The sequence below is a fragment of the Periplaneta americana genome, chromosome 1, assembly GCF_040183065.1.
Source record: "Periplaneta americana isolate PAMFEO1 chromosome 1, P.americana_PAMFEO1_priV1, whole genome shotgun sequence".
In the NCBI taxonomy this organism is placed as follows: Eukaryota; Metazoa; Arthropoda; class Insecta; order Blattodea; family Blattidae; genus Periplaneta; species Periplaneta americana.
The window spans coordinates 204,422,661-204,446,676 of record NC_091117.1 but is presented as its reverse complement, the minus strand read 5'-3'; the positions used below and the strand labels follow the sequence as shown (position 1 = coordinate 204,446,676).

At 34.9% G+C, this 24,016-nt stretch overlaps 1 protein-coding gene across 2 annotated transcripts in view; it reads left to right on the top strand.

Moving 5' to 3' along the window:
- The window catches only part of LOC138706601 (potassium channel subfamily K member 18), a 224,060-nt gene that overhangs the window by 196,062 nt on the left and 3,982 nt on the right, over positions 1 to 24,016 (top strand). For both annotated transcript variants that reach the window (XM_069836115.1, XM_069836105.1), the window contains 3 exons: positions 11,356 to 11,558; positions 13,933 to 14,364; positions 23,423 to 23,503. In XM_069836115.1, coding sequence (XP_069692216.1) covers positions 11,356 to 11,558; positions 13,933 to 14,364; positions 23,423 to 23,503 — 716 coding nt within the window. The remainder of the gene's footprint in view (positions 1 to 11,355; positions 11,559 to 13,932; positions 14,365 to 23,422; positions 23,504 to 24,016) is intronic.

Genomic DNA, 24,016 nt, shown 5'->3' with positions numbered 1-24,016 from the left:
TTTAATTACGCCCGATAAATTCTCTCCCCCATTCACTTCACAAACGTGTAGTTGACTCAGGAAACTATCCATCACACGTGTCAGCATATCACGCGGAATGGCTGCAATTTCATCATGGATGGAAATCTGTAATTCCGAAATTGTCTCTTTGCGAGTGGCATAGACCTTCTCCTTGAGATAGCTCCAAAGAAAGAAATCTGGAACTGATAAATCCGAGGATCTGGAGGGCCAGTGGATGTCACCAAAGCGAGAAATGTCTTGGTCCGGAAATAGCTGTCGCAATGCGTTCATGCTGATATTGACTGTGGGGGCAGTAACCCCATCTTGCTGCAAACACGTGTCACGATGTCCTATTCCTCTTAATTCAGGTACCAGGAAGTTGTTGAGCATTTGAAGATATCGTTCTGAGTTAACAGTAACGGTTCTGCCCTGGTGATCCTCGAAAAAGTATAGGCCAATAATTCCAAAAGTCCACGCCTGTGGAATAACGGTTAGCACGTCTAGCCGCGAAACTAGGTGGCCCGGGTTCGATTCCCGGTCGGGACAAGTTACCTGGTCGGGGTTTTCCCTCAACTCAATACGAGCAAATGCTGGGTAACTTACGGTGCTGGACCCCGGACCCGTTTCACCGGCATTATCACCTTCATCTCATTCAGACGCTAAATAACCAAAGCTGTTGATAAAGCGTCGTAAAATAACCTACTAAAAAAATTCCAAATCTGGCTATACCGCACCACACTGTAACTTTAGGGCTGTGGAGTGGAGTTTCATAAAGCAACTGAGGGTTGGTGTCTGACCAATACCAGAAGTTTTGCTTGTTAACTAATCCGGTTAAATGGAAATGTGTTTTCATCCGACATAAGCAAATTAGGCAGAATATTGTTCTCAGCAATCATTTCTTGAAGTTGCGGACAGGATGCTATTCTCATCTGCAGGTCAATTGGACGCAACTCATGAATAACTTACAGCTTATAAGGATAGAATTTCAAATCTGCTTTCAATATCCGGTGAAACGATCGCCGACTGATTTGCATTGTCAGCGAATGTCGACGGGCTGAGAGCTGTGGACTTCGCTGCATTTCTCCTCGAACGCGATTCACATTCTCGGGCGTTCGGACGGTTCTTGGCCTACCTGACGATTTCTTGTTTTCTCCTTTTTCCATGTTATTTCCAAGACTGGATCCATCGCACAATAATCCGTCTGTCAGGAACACGATGGTAACAATGTCTTTGGCGAAATAAACGCTGAACTGCAATTATACTATTTAAATTTTAAACGAATGAAAGCTTTCACAACCTGAATGCGTAAAAGTAGCCACGTTCAATAATTAGTAGGCTAGCGGTGTCAAAGAGGACGGAAGCTTTGTAGTTTCAATAATTTTAATTATGTCGCTGTCCATTGTCATCGTCAAGTCTTTTGAAGGCCGCTCCAGTACTCCACGCGGAGTGTATAAACCAGAGTTGCAAATTTTAGCAGTATGTCTTGTTCTAGTTCACAGTGAAAATTAATTATATTATAGTTCAGTGTATAATAAAAATGTGGAGGCCGTGGGAAGCGAGGGAAGCGAGTGAAGTGTCGGAACCGATACCCATGAACGTCAATAACGACGATGGTAATAATAATAATAATAATAATAATAATAATAATAATAATAATAATAATATATCAGAATTATATAACAATTCAAATTCAAAAGCTAGACCAAAATTATGTAAGCAGTGTCAAAAGTTTGTGTGCAATGCTCACACGTATGTTCTGAAAAACGGTTTAGGTCAAGGAAAAATTTCGGAGACATCTAAAATTCTTAAATTAAATAGAAATGCTGTAAGTAAAATTGTAAAAAAGGGACCTAAGACATATAAAATGCGTGGACACAAAGTCGCAAAATTTAATAAAGTAGATGGTTTTACGTGTGATTACATTCGCCGTGAAATATATAGTTCTTACAATAAGGGCCATTCCTTAACAATAAAAGAATTATTACAAAAAGTCAAACTTTCCGGTTTTCCTTATGGAGAAACATTTAACTGTTTCTTTAAATAATTAATTTAAAATAAATAATCTAAATAATATAATCTTCAAATTAACTCATGCTTTGAGCAATTAAGCCTAGCCCATATCCATGTTATATTAATATATAGCAGCAACAAACAAGACGTGACAACGTCGCATTTTCATTTTATTATCGGTGCATGCAATAAAGACCTACAAATGTTGAAAGAAATGCCGCTGCCTAATAATTAAACGAGGCAACTTTATTTGTATGGACCACTGATTTATCGCAAATGAAATAGCAGACCTCCTGGAATAAACAACCAATTCCAAAGCCGCCGTTGCTATGTACTGCTATGCAGCGTTGTATTATCACAGTCTAGCATATACAGTCACGAAGCTTGAGTTGTTGAGGGTACTAGGAACAATAGACTGTGCCAGTACTATTTCGCATTGTCTATGATGAGGCGATAGTAGCGATCCTAGTGGTAAGCAACTATCTATGGATGCATATTCCCTACGTATTGAGCTTCGTGACTGTATATGCTATAGTCGCGACGCTGTTATTCCCGGCGTCACTCCTCCTCTTTGCTTACGTCTTAGGAAGTGAAGGCTCTATAAAGTCTAGGCAGGTAGTATCGTTCGCCATTTTTGTTCTTTCGTTGCCGAGCTACCTGACGAGGAATCTATTTGCCACACCGTTAAACATTATCATGTCGTAGCTCCTATGATAATAAATCAAACGCACTGTAATTCAGCAAATAACTGAGCGGCAAATAACGTCTTCGTGTGCATTCTGCGAACGCCAACGAAAGAACCAAAATGGCGGGCGATTACATTAAGTATTTATCGAGCCTAAGGAAATGCATAATGTCTTCATCAGCGAATCACAAGACGCACACGTTTAAATGTAGCCGATCTGCAACGTGATTGGCTGCCGGAAATTAGAGCGACGGGATTTTAGACTGTGGTATTATGTAAATGTACCTTACATTTTGCTCCACTTTGTATTATTTTTTAATATCGACTTTGCACAATCGCTACAAATTTCTATACATTTTTTTCAGTCCATGTTATTGTTTTCTATAGCTGATCACACCGTGCTCTGTGTATTTTGCTTTATATCACTTTCGGAGTCATCAATTTGTGGAAAATGAAGAACATGGTGAACAAGAAGGAAACTCCGTTCGTGATTTCAAAATCGAGTGGGCCTACTGCATTGTTTAAAGATTTCATATGGTGGAATTTGAATCGTACCAAGTATTAGATCCAAACATATGTGGTTATTCCTCAGACATTTAGAAACGGTAAGAGAAAATAATTAATATTCTAAATGTAAATATCTTCTTGAAAATTAAGCGAAGATATATAGGCTATAATACAGTCGTCAATTATTTTTCTTGTCCACGGGCCAAGCTTGAAAACCCGCCAACTGACCTTGACAATGAACTAACATCAGTTCAGACGAGTTGAAATTCTGACTACCGACGTTCGCAAAACGATTCAATCTCGGGACATTTGGCCTGCAATAATCTATTGATTACGGTATTTATTTTATGACAACAAATAGAAAAAGAAATGATCCTTAGTTGTAGAATATAAATGCAGCAGAACAGCAACTATCTAATTAGGACCTAGATTAATCAGTAATATGGAAAATACGGATAATTGACCTTATAAAAAAAAGAAAGGATTTCACAAGGAAATATTGCATATATAGCCTACTTTATTGTATGTATGTATGCATGTATGTTTGTATGTATGTATGTAACTTATGTATAGTTACAGTAGTTACATTGAAATATCACACATCTGACGTGCAATGGGAACTAATTCAGAGAACATTGCCATTTAATTGACACTCGCTTTGTAATAGCACAACCTCCAACTAAATTTGATTTTTCATTTTACACACTCCCTCTATCGCACTGTACATCCAACCAAAAAGCCAGAAACTAAACACACTAGAACAATACGAAATATACAGACACACAAAAACACATCCAAATGAAATTCTCAACACACAACTCAATTTCAGAACACATACACTCTTTGAGTCTACATTACACTACACAAACACACCCCCACAGGAAACAAAACAAAAGGCGCCAAGACCAGCAACAACCAGTTCTGAAAAAGGCCAATAGCAGGCCGAAACATGTCAACCAGGTACGGTAAAATTTAACACGACATATAATTCCGAAATAAATTTTGTTAGGTTTTGTCGCAGTACATGGAGATCAGTCCTCTGTTAAATAAAATTACTCAGAGAAAGTGAGAAAACTTCGACAATCAAGCACACGCAGTTTCAGATCTCACAAGCAAACGTTCTGATGGGGGCAGATATAAAAGTTAATTGTTTTCTTCTTTCACCATGTTAATAAAGTCAAAAAAGTGCTTATACAAATTTTGGCCACTCAACCGCAATTACGAGGGCCGTAAAAAATTAAGTTCGCTAGGAGCCGCTAACAGAAAAAAAACACAATTTCATTGAACAAATTTATTGGATCGGACACAGCAATTGTTGAGCTATTTTTCAACATATTTTCCATCGGAATTGAGACATTTCTCATATCATGGGATCGACAGAGAGAGGTGCAGACGCAGTCAAACGCTGGTTCTGATCTGAGGCGACTGACTTCTACGACACAAAAATTGATTCCATGGTATGACAAATGTCTCAATTCCAGTGGGGGATATGTTGACAAATAGCGCAACGATTGCTGTATCTGTTTCAATAAATATTTCTATATAATTGTGCTTTTTTCTATAAACGGCCCCAGGGAAAATGACTTTCTGGACGGCCTCGTAATTGCGGTCGAGTGGCCAAAATTTGTATAAGCACGTCTTTTGACATTATTAACATGGTGGAAGAAAAAAATTTAACTTTTTCATCTGCCCCCATCAGAACGTTTGCTTGTCAGATACCAATTTTGGCTTTGAACATTAATACACATCAAGTAGTGTAAGAGCTGTGTTATTAAATTTTCATAATAACGAAATATGCTTGTTGAACTGAAGTTACGCGTGCAGTAAAATTGCAGATACCATGCTTATATGGAAGGAGGAGTAAGGAAAAGGGCGATTTCGCTTTCCTCAGGATGCACAGCGACTTGATATCACGGGGCACGCGCCTTTCTGAAAAGCCGGCTGCAGGCAGTTGTCACAGAGGTGCAATGTTTTGAACACAGAGGGATCCGGAAATAGCGCAGCTGTATATTTAGACCGCTCCACTCCCTCCTTACCGCAGACCAACTCCTTGCCCAGCTCTCGTCTCGTCTCAGCTGAGTCATTAGCACCCTGCATACAGGGAACGTAGGGCTGAGGAAAACTTCTTTGCTCTATGAGTGAAAGAAATTGGAGATAACCACAATACTAATGTAAGGATAGGCAAAAGGAGAACATGTCCTCTTTTTTAATCATTTTATCCTGTCCGGCAGGCATTTAAAAATAATTAATTTAATTTAATTTTATTTTATTTATTTATTTAATGTCCGTATAGGTCAGTTTCTGTCTGATGCTTTTCCAATTCACTGCGGGCTAAAGCAGGGAGATGCACTATCACCTTTACTTTTTAACTTCGCTCTAGAATATGCCATTAGGAAAGTTCAGGATAACAGACAGGGTTTGGAATTGAACGGGTTACATCAGCTTCTTGTCTATGCGGATGACGTGAATATGTTAGGAGAAAATACACAAATGATTAGGAAAAACACGGAAATTTTACTTGAAGCAAGTAAAGCGATCGGTTTGGAAGTAAATCCCGAAAAGACAAAGTATATGCTTATGTCTCGTGACCAGAATATTGTACGAAATGGAAATATAAAAATTGGAGATTTATCCTTCGAGGAGGTGGAAAAAATTCAAATATCTTGGAGCAACAGTAACAAATATAAATGACACTCGGGAGGAAATTAAACGCAGAATAAATATGGGAAATTCGGTTGAGAAGCTCTTATCATCCAGTCTGCTGTCCAAAAATCTGAAAGTTAGAATTTATAAAACAGTTATATTACCGGTTCTTCTGTATGGTTGTGAAACTTGGACTCTCACTCTGAGAGAGGAACATAGGTTAAGGGTGTTTGAGAATAAGGTTCTTAGGAAAATATTTGGGGCTAAGCGGGATGAAGTTACAGGAGAATGGAGAAAGTTACACAACACAGAACTGCACGCATTGTATTCTTCACCTGACATAATTAGGAACATTAAATCCAGACGTTTGAGATGGGCAGGGCATGTAGCACGTATGGGCGAATCCAGAAATGCATATAGAGTGTTAGTTGGGAGACCGGAGGGAAAACGACCTTTAGGGAGGCCGAGACGTAGCTGGGAGGATAATATTAAAATGGATTTGAGGGAGGTGGGGTATGATGATAGAGACTGGATTAATCTTGCACAGGATAGGGACCGATGGCGGGCTTATGTGAGGGCGGCAATGAACCTTCGGGTTCCTTAAAAGCCATTTGTAAATAAGTAATACTTTACACTTGAGCTACATGAGGCATTGCAGCCCGAAAGAGCAGAAGCTCGTGCTCGGGCGCAGTTCAGATCAGTTATACAAAATATATCACAAAATTAAGAGAGTTCATTGAGCACAATAACATTAATAAATGATCAAATACATACAGCATGTAATAATAGGGTCTGTATACAAATAGAAAGTACACAAGTACATGAATATTAGAGTATCAATTTTTAACTCAATTAGCTTAAACAATTAAATAATTAATTAATCTGATTTGTTTCTTAAATTTGTGTGTCTTAAATGTACTTAGCTCAGGGTAAGCCCTAATTAATGCATTATATATTTTGGGTTCAAAATTTCTGTAGTGTTTTAATCCAGCAGTTGTGTGGCATTTGGGAGTATTTAGAAAGAAACTGTAGTTTTGTCTCGTATGGTATTCATGAGGATCAAATTTAAATTTATTGTGATTTTTATGGAAGTAAATCGACAATGTTTGTTTATAAATTTGTTCTAGATTTGATACACCAAATACCTGAAAAATTAATTTTGTTGGGTAATCAAAAGGTTTATATAGACAAATTTTGATAATTCTTTTTTGGAGCAAATTTAAAGGATGGAGAGTCGATTTTGCCATTCCTCCCCAACCTAAAATACCATACTGAATTATTGATTGAAACAGAGCTAAGTACACAGTACGCAGAACATAAACAGGTAAATAAGAGCTTAGAGTGGAAAATTTGTGGATTGTTTTACGCAATCTGTTACACAGGAAGGAGATATGCTTGTCCCATTTTAAATGTTGGTCAATAATAATGCCTAAATATTTAACTTGTGAGGATGTACTCAAAGCGTTACATGAGCAAGTAGGTAGGTTACAATCATATATTGTTATACTTCTATTATTATTCATTTTTATTTGCTCAAGGCCATGTGATGTTAATGAAAATGGTATTAATTTTGTTTTAGAAACGTTCAAAGAAAGTAAGTGAGCATCCAGGCATTCTTTAATAATGTCCGGCATTTCGCATTTCAGCTAGAATTAATATGAATATTGAATAATGTACGATACTATGCATAGAATATCTAAACAAATGGTGAAAACCTATGGAAGAATTTAACTGCTTTCAATGGTTGAAGCTGGAGCACATAAAAATATAAAATATGATGACCTATCGACATGCATTGAATTCTTACACTCTAAAAATGTACTATTCATGACTCTAAGATGTTTTATCAATTTTATTCTGCAATGTACAAAGATATGCCAATCAAGTTATTTTTGACAAAAATTTAAGTTTAGATAAACAATGGTGCAAATTCTTCAATTCCGATACTTCTACGAGCACTGAAACTTTCTTAGAACTCTTAAAAATATGTCAATTACATCAAATCACAATAGAAGTGCTGAGAGAGTATTTATCCTAATATCTGCTCAATGGACAAAAGAGCGAAATCGCATGCTGACGAAGACAGTCAGAAGTATCATCAGGGTGAAATATAATTTCAAGATCATGTCCTTTGAACAGTTCCATAATTAATTGAAGAGTCCACTGCAAGAATGATGGATGTCATTTCAAATACATTTTGCAGGAGAAGCAATTGAAAGTTTGAAATGCTTAGCGCTCAAAGCTTAGCTGTGATTTTCCTATCATTACTGGACAATGACTATCAGTGTTAATGCCATATAACTCTCTATGTGCATTTTATATGTCTTAAGCTATGCATTGACAGTCTTGGTTCATTTTCGACAAGAAAGTGACATCCATCATTCTTGCAGTGGACTCTTCAATTGTTACAAGATATAAGCACAGTCTAGTATATACAGTCACGAAGCTTGAGTTTTGAGGGTGCTAGGAACAATAGACTGTGCAGGTAGCCTACTATTTCGCATTGTCTGTAATGAGGCGATAGTAGCGATCCTAGTGGTTAGCAACTATCTATGGATGCATATTTACCACGTATTGAGCTTCGTGACTATATATACTAGACTGTGATATAAGTTTGCCTCTTCAGTCTCTTGTCCAAAAAGTGGGCTCCACAGATAATTTTGTTCATACAAATTTTTAACAAGTCCTCCTTTTTTTAGCAATGTCCTCTTATTTTAGATTCCATCTCCTTCTATAGAATTTCTTCTCGTGGTAACCTTATGTAAGGACAGCTAACTAGGCTTGCCAGACATACGATTTTTTAAGAAATAGTACGGTATTTTTTATAATCGGAAACACAAAACACTAGCAAGTTGTTTCAAATGCAGTAATTCCTATCACAAGAACATTGTCAACTTGTTAAACAGTAGAATACATAGCATAGAGCATGTCTGCATAGAGAAAAGGGTTTAAGAATAGATTAAATATAACTGCCTCTAATCCTCTTGCAACAAGCAATGTGATAGGCCTATAGTTACAACAAACCTTCCCGAAGTAAAATAAATATTTACATATATGTAAGAAATTTATAGGCCACTCATTTTTCATATGGAGTAAGGTACCAAATTTTTCATATCCACAGATTAAGTATGAAAAATATACTAATTTTTTTTTCGCCCCCAAAATTTGCCTCCCCGGGCCATTCCCCATGTTAGCTCATGCGTAAATAAGCCCCTGTCCCTACTGCCATTGATGCCGAGTGTCTGTACGGGAACCTCAACCTGTGGGCCTCCATATTCTGTGATGACTTTATATAGAAGTTCATGACCACAAATCATACACAGATCGTGATTAGTGTGGCCACCTCCGTGAATGAAGATTAAGTGACAAAGAAAGGACATTTCAGGATTTTGAGGGACACTGCGTGAAATCAAGTCGTAATAATTTATTCTACTGTATTCTTTCTCTCATAAATACAGAAATTGTTTTACTACACAGATTAAATTCACAACAGCCAACATCTGAGTCATCAACGGAAAGCAGAAGCAAACGAAGTGGTGGGACGTGATAATTCGCGCCAAGCAATGCTGCCAACACTAATTTTTCGGCATAAATCCACATGGTTAATTTTATAACCTATATGACAGCACAGGCAGCTTATTATCCATTATATCGAAACCATGGAAAACTTAACTTGAGAAATAGGTACACGAAGATTAACGAAAGAACAAACTGTCCCGTGACGCAAAATGCAGAACTGTCCCAAAAAAACTCGGGACAGTTATTTATTTATTTCTTTATTTATTTCTTTATTTGCTTATTTATTTACTTATTTATTTATTTACTTATTTACTTATTTACTTACCTATTTACTTATTTATTTACTTATCTATTTATTTATTTACTTATTTATTTATTTACTTATTTAATTACTTATTTACTTATTTATTTACTTATGTATGTATTTATTTACTTATTTATTTATTTACTTATTTATTTACTTACTTACTTATTTACTTACTTATTTACTTACTTACTTATTTACTTACTTATTTATTTATTTATTTATTTATTTACTTATTTGTTTATTTACTTACTTATTTCCTTACTTACTTATTTATTTATTTATTTATTTATGTATTCATTTATTTATTTACTTATTTACTTACTTATTTACTTATTTACTTATTTACTTATTTATTTATTTATTTATTTATTTACTTATTTATTTATTTACTTATTTACTTCCTTATTTATTTATTTATTTGTTTATTTATTTACTTATTTAATTATATATTTATTTATTCATTTACTGACTGATTTATTTATTTATTTACTTAATTATTTATTTATTTATGTATTTATTTATTTACTTATTTATTTATTTACGTACTTATTTACTTATTTATTTATTTATGTATTTATTTATTCATTTATTTATTTATTTATTTACTTATTTATTTATTTGTTTATTTATTTACTTATTTATTTATATATTTATTTATTTATTTACTTACTGATTTATTTATTTATTTATTTATTTATTTATTTATTTATTTATTTATTTATTTATTTATTTATTTATTTATTTATTTACGTACTTATTTACTTATTTATTTATTTACTTATTTATTTATTTATTTATTTATTTATTTATTTATTTATTTATTTATTTATTTATTTATTTATTTATTTATTTATTTATTTATTTATTTATTTATTTATTTATTTTAGCTAATAATTGTAACATAAAATATAATATAAACAGAAAAACTTTAGCTCACCCCTGAATGAGTAGAACTCGTGCTCAGGGATGGATTCCTGAATTGAAATTAAGAAGTATGTAATACAATTTGTCTTATGTCTACTACGCAATAAGAATACATAAATTTAATTTTATAATTTTTCAATTTTTATAAAATCCATACATAACTTTTTTAATTTAATACTAGAACTATTAGAATTGACAAGATTAGAATATGTAAATATAAATTTGTTATATATTCTTGGGCCTAAATTACTACTGTGATTAAATACTGTAGCAATGTTGCATTTTGGTTCAAACAATCTTAAAGAATTAGTAACTTTTGTCCCATAGCCTAAATATGAGAATACAATTGTATAGGAATAATTTTTTTTTTTTTTTTTAATTTACAATTGAGTTGACTATTTCGTTAAGGTTTTACATTTACTGTGCATACATATTCCCAGCCTGAGCAGAACGGCGCGGCTCATCTCGCTTACGTCATGTAGCGCGCTTGGATGACGTCATCGGTATTAACAGAAAGTGTGACCGGATTTCTAGAATGTCAAGTTCGTAAACGATTCACGTTGAAAATAAATAATAAATAAATGCATTTCATATATTTTCAAATGTTATAACAACAGATTCAGAATATCCCATTCAATAAAATAAATTATATCATTAATAATAAAATAAAAACCGTAAGATTTTAAAGGTCGAACAGACCGGTCAAAACCACATTCAAAGGGTGATCTCTTTTACACATTATCCCGTTCTTGACTTGCAGGTTATGGCCACATCTCTCCCTCCACCACGACGGGTCGCGCCATCACGATCGTGTACGCCATCTTCGGGATCCCCATGTTCCTTATCCTGCTGGCTGATTTCGGAAAGTTATTCACAAGAGGAATCAAATTCATCTGGGCTTTCGTGCGCAGAGTCTACTACACTGGTAGCTGCAAGAAAGTGCGACGAACTGTGCCCGTGCAGGTAAGATAGTTGGCTGCTCACGAGGAAGCAGGAGGAAGATTTTACGCTGTTGAGGTTGGGAGTCCAGTTCAAATCCATGTCAGTTAATTATAAAGAAATATTACCCCATGTTCACTTTTGACTGGTAGCTTCCGGTGTCGTGTCCGTAGCCCTAAGGGTGCGAACAGACTGAAGTTGTAGGTTCGTTGCAGGAACTAAGTCCTCAGTGCGTACGTAACAGAACAGCTTTATTACCAGATACCAGCAGGCAAGCGCGTTTTACAATGTGTTAATACTGGGTGTTCATTTCAAAGTGTGTCATGACGTCACTGTTGTGAGTCAGCGATTTGAAGCGAGTTTCAGCTTCTATGTCAGAGAGTTGCCTATTATTCAAGACGTTCAATCTGAACTTGAGAACGTGTACGGTATAACTTGAACGTCGTAGCAACAGATGGCGGTCTGTATGCTACCATAACCTCTTTCGAACTGTGTTTTGCGCGGGCAAGTCGTACGCAGGGTATTTGTTATCATCGATTGCGTACGGCAACTTTCCACAATACAAATCAAATGCTCCGTGTCCATGTTGACCATCGAAATTAATGTCAACAAATACGTAAGTAATCGTCTTAACCCTCTCCCCATATCCCGACAGTAAGAAAAAAAACTCACCTCAGTACATGTTTCCAAACAGTTCACATTCCTGCCACTACCGGCGTTGCCGTACTTATCGATAAGTACACTTCAGAATGAACGCCGTACTTGCTAGGAAACTTCTCTGGCATATAGGTAATACGCCTCTGCGGAAGTGTAGGAAGATTGAATTTTCTAGGCTCATCGGCCAGCCACATGACGGCATACAGCGAGCCATGACACATTTTGAACTGAACACCCAGTAGTTTATATAGAATCTCGAAAGACTGATATAGAGGACACTGGCCAAGCTCATGTAACCTCTTGACCGTCGTCTTTCTTGACCTTGGGGGTCAGGCTTTGATAGAAGTCTTACATTTGGTTGTTACTTCTTATAGTTTCATAAATGGGCCGAATCGGTTAAATGAAGCAAAGATTTTAAATCTAGCGTTGCAATTTAACTGAAGCAAGACGGAGTCAGAAAACGAAGTACAGTAGAACTTGGTTATAGCGACCTCGTTTTGTGCGACACCTCGTCTATAACGTCAGATATTTTGTGGTCCCAACTAATTCCCCATAAGACATATGAAGAATCCACTGCAAGAATGATGGATGTCATTTGTAACACATTTTGCAGGAGAAGCAATTGAAAGTTTGAAATGCTTAGCGCTCAAAGCTTAACTGTGATTTTCCGATCATTACTGGACAATGACTATCAGTGTTAATGCTATATAACTCTGTACGTACATTCTATATGTCTTAAGCTATGCATTGACAATCTTGTTTCATTTTCGACAAGAAAGTGACATCCATCATTCTTGCAGTGGACTTTTCATATGCTTTCCTACCTTGCTTAATACTACAAACGCATATGCATCTACCTCGCATATCACGTCATTTTCAACCTCAGTTTGGAATAAGATTTTCTAAGAACCAAATTATTTTAAGAAATATTTTGTTGAAATCTGACCCTGACAAATTCTTTACAGTCTCCTTCTGTCATAGACCTCTGGAATGCAGGCGGATTCCCCACCCCATTGTAACCTGCCCGAATTCATGCGGTATTAGATCAGTTTCGACAGGAAGTTTTCACTAAGTGCACACAAGTTTAACGCAGTATGGCCACTAAAAGAAGTGAGTGACGCTTTAGAAGCCATTAGAATTATGAACATGTTCTATGAAGCTAGGGAAGGGAGCAGTGAAATTGCAACTGAAATTATGAACATAGAATGTAATTTAGCCCTAGAAAGTGTGTATTGGGCAAGTAGAAGACAACAGAGTAAAATGACTGATTACTTTACTTCTAAGTAAAGTAGTTTTGTGAGTACTGAACAAACTGTTTTAATACAGTATTTATAATTGTAGGCCTACGTGTATTTTATTATGTTTATTGTAGGCTTAAAAGTCAATACATAAATCTAAAAAAGTCTAATTAAGTTTGTTATTTTTCATTTTCCACCTCACTAGATTGAAAATGTGAATCTCGGTTACTACGACACTCGTTTATAACAACATAATTTTTAAGATCCCTTGGATGTCGTTATAACCAAGTTCTGCTGTAATTTTAACATTAATTTTGGAGGTCCAGATTTCAGTCTGACGAAATTCTTACATATTCTGACGAAATGAGTTCAATTACACAACTTCAATAATACCAGTAAAATTATTATTATTATTATTATTATTATTATTATTATTATTATTATAGTCCCAATCATAGTAAATTTAACTACTTTATTTATCACTCTTTTCATACATGTTACAGGAAGTTATGAAAGGCGTGCAACTAGTGTATGATTTCGCGACTTTCCGACGACCGAGCCAGATGATGGGCGAGGTCGGCGAGAATGCGCGGAAAGCTCCCATTGCCCGCCCAGAGGACCTGGAGCTGCAGGTGCCCTTGAACCAGCCTCAGCCTGCAGCACCACCACCACCACCACCACCGCAGCAGCCCACTATCACGGCTACCAACTTGCCCATAGACGGACACGAACCTCCAGGAACCCCAGCCCTCAGCACGTTCGAAGTAGATGACGAATTTAATCTTCCAATCTCGGTAGCTATAGTCATATTGCTCATCTATATCTTCGTTGGAGCTACCATTTACTGGACGTGGGAGAACTGGGGATTCTTCGAGTCCTTTTATTTTGTCTTCATTTCCATGTCCACTATCGGATTTGGAGATTTTGTTCCACAGGTATGTCTTAACAAACAAATAGTTTACAAAAAAATATAAATTCCTTTAAATTACAAGACCTTCTCTATGTTTTTTTTTTTTTTTTTCCTTTGTTTAAATCTGTTTTAATAATACATTAATGCTATGTTCTTTTTCAGTAACTATACAGTATTTTCAGTCACACAAGTCTTGTTTATTCAGTAACAGCATGAGCATGTTTTCCAGTACTTTACTTTAGTTTAGATTAATTTTCTTTGTTGATTTACTGATATAGCGAAGTAATAAATCTGTACATATAAACATGTACTGTACATAATTCTATGTGATTTTGTATAGTTGTTGTATTTTTCATTAATAATGAAAATATTGCATTTCTCTGCACAATAATAAACATCAAAATATTCGAAGATTTTACAATAAATAGTAATCTGTATAATACTGGGCTATATTAGTAATTCCATATTTGACAATAAAAAATCATTATCAATTCCAACCGCTTTAATATTTAGCCTATACAGTGTGAACCGTAAGTAATGTCATTAATTTCAGGGGGTTATTCTTTGAGATATTAAAAAAAAAAAACTTTAATACAATTTTGCTCGGTTTTGCTTCCTTTTCGAGTTAAAAATTATTTTATATGAAACATTTCATAGAGTGTTTTGGGAAAGCCATTGATTTAATCCCCAATATACTCAGACAATGTAAGAGAGCAGTGTATTATGATAATAATTTTTAGTAGGTTATTTTACGACGCTGTATCAACATCTCAGGTTATTTAGCGTCTGAATAATATGAAGGTGATAATGACGGTGAAATGAGTCCGGGGTCCAGCACCGAAAGTTACCCAGCATTTGCTCATATTGGGTTGAGGAAAAACCCCGGAAAAAACCTCAACCAGGTAACTTGCCCCGACCGGGAATCGAACCCGGGCCACCTGGTTTCGCGGCCAGACGCGCTAGCCGTTACTCCACAGGTGTGGACATGATAATAAATGATTGAAAGAATTTTGGTTTTATCTTTTTAGATGTGCAGAAATTGTATCCGAACAAATGTAACTTTTCGTTCTGCAAAGAAAATTTAAAATGTTACATTTATTTGGATTAAATTTCTGCAACTTCAAAGGACAAAACTAAAATTATTTCAAATATTTATTATTATAATACACTGCTACCTTAAGTTGACTGAGCATATTGGGAATTAAATCAGTGACTTTTCCAAAACACGTTATTATATTGCTTGTATTATTTTTTTATTTATAAATGTTTCATATAATAGTACATTATGCAACGAGCCTATAATGATAGTAATTAAGACGCGAGTATGTTTGTTCATGAAACGAGCGCAAGCGAATTTCATAATTTTCATACGAGTGTCTTAATTACCATTATAGGCAAGTTTCATACGACTTTTTATGCTCGACCATATTTCTAACTTGAAATTATTCAGAAGTATTCATTTTATTTGTATCTGACTGAAGATCGGAAGTGACCTTGTGCATAGCTCGTAAATTGTGAGATGTGCGCAGACGCGAAAGTATTGATTTTTTCCGAGGAACAATAATGTCATTGACCTTGATGTAATGTAGAGAATAACATGAACTAATTTTGGTAAAACGTGGAAATTAATTTATAATTTAAAAACGAGATGTCAAATTGAATTTATTTGAATATTATTTACAATTAACGCTAATTATTATAGTAACAGAACAGAACCTTCTGCGAAAGTATTGGATTTCCGGCCTCCGTGACGTTTCCCTCGTTGTCTTTCGATTGCATATCCGAGAATAATCGAAAACCTGAACTTTAATGAATAGGTGTACTTTAATGACATGCATTAAAGGACTGCTACCAAGTGTATAATTACTACATTTCGGCATGGTCGAGCATAAAAAATTGTTATTTCGAAAAGGAAAGAAAAACGAGCAAAATTATATCAAACTTTTTTTTTTAATGTCTCAAAGAATAACCCTTTAAAATTAATGACATTACTTATGATTCACCCTGTATGTATTTTTCAAAACTTCGTTGAATATAAGTACTAAGATTACTTTTATCATTGCGTTTTAGTTATGATGCTTGTGATGCTGTTTCGCTTTTTTATCTGAGTATGAAGTAAATATAAGAGATGTTTGTTTCTCATGTCAGCAGTTAATCTGTAATGAATGATGACACTTTTAATCTTCATATCCAATGTAAATGAATTACTTTAAAATTTTTAAATTGAGTAAGAATAGTATGATCATATAGCTGATTATGGTAGTTAGTTCTTCGCAGAAATACACTGAATGAAGATAATTACTTTTATAACGAATTTTTTAACATATATTACAATGTTAGTTACGAAAAAAAAATGTTCTAGTGAATAACCACAAATAAATACTACATTTATTTCCAATTAACAACACAAAACCTTTCATTCAATTATAACTTCGTTACCAATACTCTTAATAAATTGATCTAGTAATATGAATTCATAGACCAAAAGGTTACCCTACACTTATACAATATGAATTCAGCTTAGGCCTACATATACAAGCTAATTGAACATACTGAAAAGGCATTCAGAATTTTTTGCATTAATGATAACGAATTATATGCCGAGCTTTTATGATATTTACATGTAGAGATTACTTAAATAAAGTTCATACGAAAATTCAACCGACAATGAAAAACATTCAAACCCTGTGGTGAGGTGATGAAAATTCCTCAATGTAATTTGATAAATAAAATGATACCAAATACTTTACTATAATAATACCGGACAGCTGTATACTAGCAGCATTGGCGTGAGTGCGAAATATCGCGGACCTGACATCTAGCGGAGCGGTATGGAATTACGTTCACATACACAAATATTAACATAGCGGGATTCGGACTATTGTTTAAAACGTGAGTTACTAATGTGGAATTATATATGAAACACTTAAGAAATGTTCAATAATATTTAATGTATAATTATTACCTTATATCAGAGATGCATATTATGAGAATATTGCATACTTCATATTACTTTCCGTAATTAATTGTTACATTTTTTCTCTTTGCTTTAGTGGGACAAAATCAGTTCTGACATTAGGAATGAATTTACAATAATGCTTTATATACCCATTGCTGACAACTGCAAAAATAAAAATGGTAGTATTCTGATGCTTGTAATAATTATTAGTAAAGGCACGTAGACAACAATAAAACTTAATTTGCTAAAACCTCAAAATTTCCAATATATTGTAACTTCTATTCATTTATTAGGCCTAAATAAAAAAGCTAATTTTTATTGTTCTATCAACACAGAGACAAAGACATTAGGCCTAATAAAGAATTTTGTTGACTCACGTTTTATGAACTGTCGGAAATCGAAAGTACGATTTGGAGCAATTTGTAATGCTGCAATTGTCACAATTATAAACAGCACACATACACCCTGACATTTTGACACAGCACTAATTAATAAAACTATTAACTAGCCCAGCAACAATAGCCTATACATTGCAGTTAATCACAGCTTGTTTCGCGAGTATCTCCACACCGGCAGCCTAGGTAGCAGCACCAGCGTCGTTCGCAGCAAAACTGCTAGCTGTCCGGTATTATTATAGTAAGGTATTTGGTGATACTACATTTCAGTTGAGGTGATACAGTTTTAGGTGCAATATAAATATTAAAAAGTCAAAGAAAAAAACTACAAAAACAAAATAAAAATTGAAGCATTTGAGGCAAGTCAAAATGATATAAAACGTGTTTATCACCATGTCAACCATTTACACTGAAATAGGCATACACTACAGAATGTGGTACTAGTCAACGATCAATCGTTCGAATATCACATGAGCACAAATGACACTTTATAAACTTCAGCTTCAGCATCATCTCAGTGAGAATGATCCGGATTGTTGTTCAGTTGAATTCTGTGAATGATGTCTCGGAAAACTATAGCGTGGCTCTTCCTTTCGAACGAAAAACTTCCAGTGACAAGGTTAATTTTATAAATGTAGTAAACTTAAAAAGAAGAATGTACAATACTGGTCATCTGATAACGTATTGTGCAACTGTCACATGGGACACAGGATCTCTCTGGGGATGTCATTGATTAAAATAATCTACAGTACAATGCAAGTGAACTTCTGACCCCAGACATCAGTATGACCTCGAACATATCCTCGCACGTTAGAGGCATTCTAACGCTTTTCACTTTTCAAACCTGAAAGAGGAGAAATTTGTTATAATCATGCATTCATAACTTTTTAATTTTTGCAGTTAAAAAAACCTTCATCGCTGCATTCGTAGTTTCTTCCTTCATTTTACGTCTTGTAAATTAATATCATAACGAACAACTATATGATCAGTCTATTTGTAAAAGTGTTTCTCAAGACATAATATAATATATACTTTACTCTTCTTTATAAAATTATAACACAAATCGAACTTTTCTAGTAATTATTATTCATTTATTTGAGATTTTATTTTGTAGCTGCAATTTTAGTTTTCAGTGCTCCTTCATAAACACATATTACAAATTTATGCAAAGACAAAGAATCTAAGTTACAATACAGTTACCTTCTTCTGATTTAGCTTTTTTTCATATTTATTTTCAATAGTTGCAAAACATTTATTAGCACGTCATCAAAAGTATAGATCATATATAACATATATATTTTTATATAGCGAATAGACTTAAAATAACTGTGCGTTTCCTCATTTTTTCATGCGTCTATTGTGGTACAAAGTCAAACAGTGTAAGTAATTCTGAGACATGCATATTTTCATATATTCGCAACTGCTTCTCTTTGATAACGACACGCATTGCAGCTACGCAGTAGAATAGAACCACCATGTCATCACGATGAGACAAAGGAGTGCTAAACTATGTAGTGCATATTACTGTATGATTGCTTACACATTTATAGACAACACTGTCCTCCAATGTTATGCATAGTCTACTTGTACAGTACACTCATACTTTGTTGAATTGTATAGTTATGTAGTTAATTCATGGTTTATGTCCGATGGAGAACTTCTGCAAATGGGTTTTCTAATTTCACGAAATCTGGTTCCTAACGCTAGTACTCTATAGTTGTAAGGACTATAACATGAATTATATTAATTAGTAATTTAAGATTTGTGTCTTATAATCATTGTCTTCTGTATTCACTTGCACTCTTTCACCATAAGTTTAAATCAGTTGCAATAGCTTACTGTTTATCAACAGTAATCTCACTAGACGTTTTGATTTATCTAGAGAAAATCAAAACTCGAGTGGGATTTAATTGACTATTACACGATTAGAAGAAAGTATATAAAGATTAGAAGTAACGAAGTACTCCAGTACAATAAAATATTAATTGACTTACGAAAATACAACTGTCTTCAAATGTATTATTGTACCATCTCAACATTACAAATATTACGCTAGATGCATGCTAGATGGCAGTAGTGAGCAATGCCTTCTCGTCGAGAAGTTCTCGATCTACACGTATACACGATGGCAATGCTACTAGTCAAGAAGGCTTTGTTGATTCAGTTTCATTTTTATTATTAAAACAGTTGCATTCCACTTCAATTATCTGAATCCCAGTAATCAACGTCACTTAGCAGATGATTTTCAATAAATCTTAATATTAAACAATCTCTGATACGTGACTATCCATAATATCATATAGCAGAAGCTACAACATGACCTAACTAATATACTGTACACAAGTGTTAAAAAAGGTTTAATTAACGACGACGACATAAAAAATAAACATGAATAATTTTAAAAGGAATAATTATTGAATGTACAATTTTCAAATTTGAATGTGGTTGATGGTTCAATTGATGTTATATTGGACGTGTGCGTAATAGAAGTGGAACTCGTTGATTTAGGCCTACATGGTGTATTCAACTTATTCAGGATTTCCGAATGGTGCTCTTCATTTATTTGTAAATCGGATTTCAGAAGATGCATAGGTATGATCAGTGATTTTTATTGATTCTTGTTCTTGAATGCCAATGCGAGTCATATTTGAAACTGCTGTGCATCGACTGGAGTGGTTTGTAATTATATATATATATATATATATATATATATATATATATATATATATTACGTCCAGACCAGCGCAGTTTCAAATGTTGGCAAACAAAGAAACAAATGCTAGGGACGCGATAAAATTAAACAAATGCTAGGGACGCGATAAAATTGTGCGATAAGCAGCCATGATTGGTTGAAATACGTCCTTTCGTACCGTTTTATTGGTCAAAAGTAGTGTGACGTAGTAAGAATGTAATAGTCAATGTAACAATATTGGACAGTAATTAAATACAAAGTGATTCACTAGGAGTTACCGAGACTTACGGAGTATTCGTCCTACCCGGGTACACCATGGTACGCGCTTAAACTTAGTGAGTAGTCGTGTATGTGCCTAACCTTCGTACGTACCCGTGTACGCGCTTAACTTTCGTGCTTACTTGTGTATGTGCCTAAATTTCGTGCGTGCAGACATGTGTTACCGTTCCTTATGATTGGAGCGGCATTTGAGAAGACATAATAAATAAAAACAAATTCTTATCTTATCTCTGCAAAGACAAGCGACGTCTTTGTTACCGACTGAGTATTGGTAATTAAACGAGGATACTATACTGATGTAGTATACCACTGTCTAGTTACAGTCACGAATCGTAATACGTAGGGAATATGCATCCATAGATAGTTGCAAACCACTAGGATCGCTACTATCGCCTCATCACAGACAATGCGAAATAGTACCGGCACAATCTATTGTTCCTAGTACTCTCACCACCTCAAGCTTCGTGACTGTATATATTAGACCAGGCCTGCACAAGGTTTGCGCTCTCCGAGCCGGCTCACAGCTCATGAGCGGAATGCAATATTAGCTGCGCTCTGTATAAGGGTGGACTAGAAGAAGGGGTGGATCTCGTACAAAATATACACAAAAGGAAGTACTATTACGACTGCTTATGAAATGAATTCCCATCCAGTGTTTGCAAAACTATCTTGGACTATTATTAATTAATAAAGAAATATTTATTTTACAGAAATAATAGAAATTCTATAGCTACTTAAATGTACAATATCAATTTGTTATATTTTTATTTATCAGTACATGAAAACGAGGTTTTATGCTGTTGGCAGCTGAAAGGAACAGTAGCCTACTGATCGTAATGAAACATCAGTTGTTTTTTTCCGGGGTTTTCCCTCAACCCAATATGAGCAAATGCTGGGTAACTTTCGGTGCTGGACCCCGAACTCATTTCACTGGCATTATCACCTTCATTTCATTCAGACGCTAAATAACCTAGATGTTGATACAGCGTCGTAAAATAACCCAATTAAAAAAAAAAAGAAACATCAGTCTGTTCGATGTCTGCCTTTATTAAAGTTGATTATAGAAAACAGTTGCTCACAAATATAAATGTTGAGCCAAACATAGCAATCATTTTCACAGCCAGCCTGTGTAGTCGTGGATATTATTGCTAATGTTTAGTCTTGTAAAGCTCAACCAGGCTAGTAGTATTATTCAAACGATCTTTAGCCCTTAGGTCACAGTGAAGATCAATAAGTTCGAGCTGTAAATCGTTAAATGTTAAATGTTATGTTCCGTCTTTTAGATTCCTCCATACTGTACTGTAGCAGTAGGTAATCAACGTGAAACAGTTACTGAGAATAGGCCTACACACTGCACTCCACTAGATAACTGAGTGGTCGTTTCCCTCTCCTCTACCTATAGCAAGTCTTTGTCATTCTGGCGTATCTTCCCCTCCGTTTCGGCGAGCGGTAAACTCGGCTCTCCCGCTCGAAAGGAGCGCGCGCGCTCGTTGAGCGCTGTTTGTGCAGGCCTGTACTAGACTATGGTAATACCTTCTCAGTTATTAATATACGTATAACATGGCTGTTCTTATGTGCTACTGTAAGTTCTATTAAGTAAGTTTTAAATTATTATTGCTAATATTAATGGTATTATTATCCCTTTGCTTGCTCTTTTAAATACATATCATTCTAGCCACTACAAAATTGTGCTGGGTGATCTGGCAGTTATTATCCGAGATAAGTGGGTTCAAACCCAGCCGAGGGCGTTGAATTATGAAGGAAAATAAAATCCTCAGCGTGTCTTCCTTCAGGAGGAAAGTAAAGCTGGAAGGCTCGTGTCGTACATTTACGACACATCTCTGCAGACAAAATTCGTCTCCATTTCTCTTCCGTCTTGAATTCCGACGCTGTATACCGTATTTACCCTATTGTAAAACAAGTTTTTCTTCAGAATTGTCGAATCCAAAAATCTGAGGTCGTCTTAAAAACACAGATTAAGGAATATCGTTACTCCTGCTCAAAGATAATGTTTTTACACTGCATAGTACAATCTGCGCACAAAGTCAGCATACACATTACAAAGTATACACTTTCATTAAATTAAATTACATAATCTACATTAGATTCAAGCTGACGTGCCATATTCGTGCTGGTGAGGTTGGCACTATTGCTGTCCATTGTTGACGCTCTGAGCCGGGCTGCCGAGTAAAAGAATAGAACTGGTAAGTGAATAAAGATTTTCTTAGGAAATCTCTTCAAAATAGGGAGTCATCTTAGATTCAGGGTCGACTTACATTCGGGCAAATACGATAACCTCTGTCGTTGAAAACTTCATTAAATGAAATATTACTATTACACCACTGTAAACTGGTATTAGTAAGATTCATTCTTACAGTAAGTGGTGTAAGGAATGGTTATGGAAAACAGAGCGGTCCATACATCTTGTAATAAAATTTTATGAGAAATTACAATTGCAAAAATGTAAAAAACGAATCATGACAATAATAAATTATTATTGTGAGAATTAAGTATTGAAATAAACCAGGAGCACAGGCAGCATGGGCTACTCCAAATAAATTCTACGACTAAATATAGGCTAATTATTGTTTCTTGCTTCTAGAGTAAAAATACTGACTTTTGATATGCTCAAGAGTAGGGCACTATAACCATAACCAAGCATTTACATTTCAGTTGAACTTGGGATAAAAATTGACTATTGTTGCTGCTTGTTAATTATGTTTCCATTATGATGACAAACAATTCTTCTTTTTTTTAGCATCCCATGTACATGATGGCTTCTATCGTCTATCTAGTATTTGGCCTCGCTTTAACATCTATGTGCATCAATGTTGTACAGGTAAGCATCTCCATTCAGTGACCAATATCAGATTTCTAATTTAACCCTTTCTGATTAGGGACAAGTAAATTTGTAGTCTAGTGTCAATACCAAAATATACAGATACAGTAGACATGCCGTCGGGATAAGCTAAATATTGTCCGCCCACATAAATAATAAAACATGTACTTAAACTTATATTATTATAATGGATACATCAAAATAAAAAACTTGCCAAAAACATCTCAAAGAACAAAAATTGTGAGCCAGAAGAGAAATCAGTACCACAGACTAGTATATACAGCCACGAAACTCAGTACGTAGTAAATATGCATCCATATATAGTTGCTAACCACTAGGATCGCTAATATCGCCTCATCACAGACAATGCAAAATAGTATCGGCACAGTCTATTGTTCCTAGCATCCTCACAACTCAAGCTTCGTGACTGTATATAGTAGACTGTGGCAGTACCGTATATAAGATATATCAAATGAAAGCTGTTCTCTGTATATCTCACTTGTCATGGCTGTC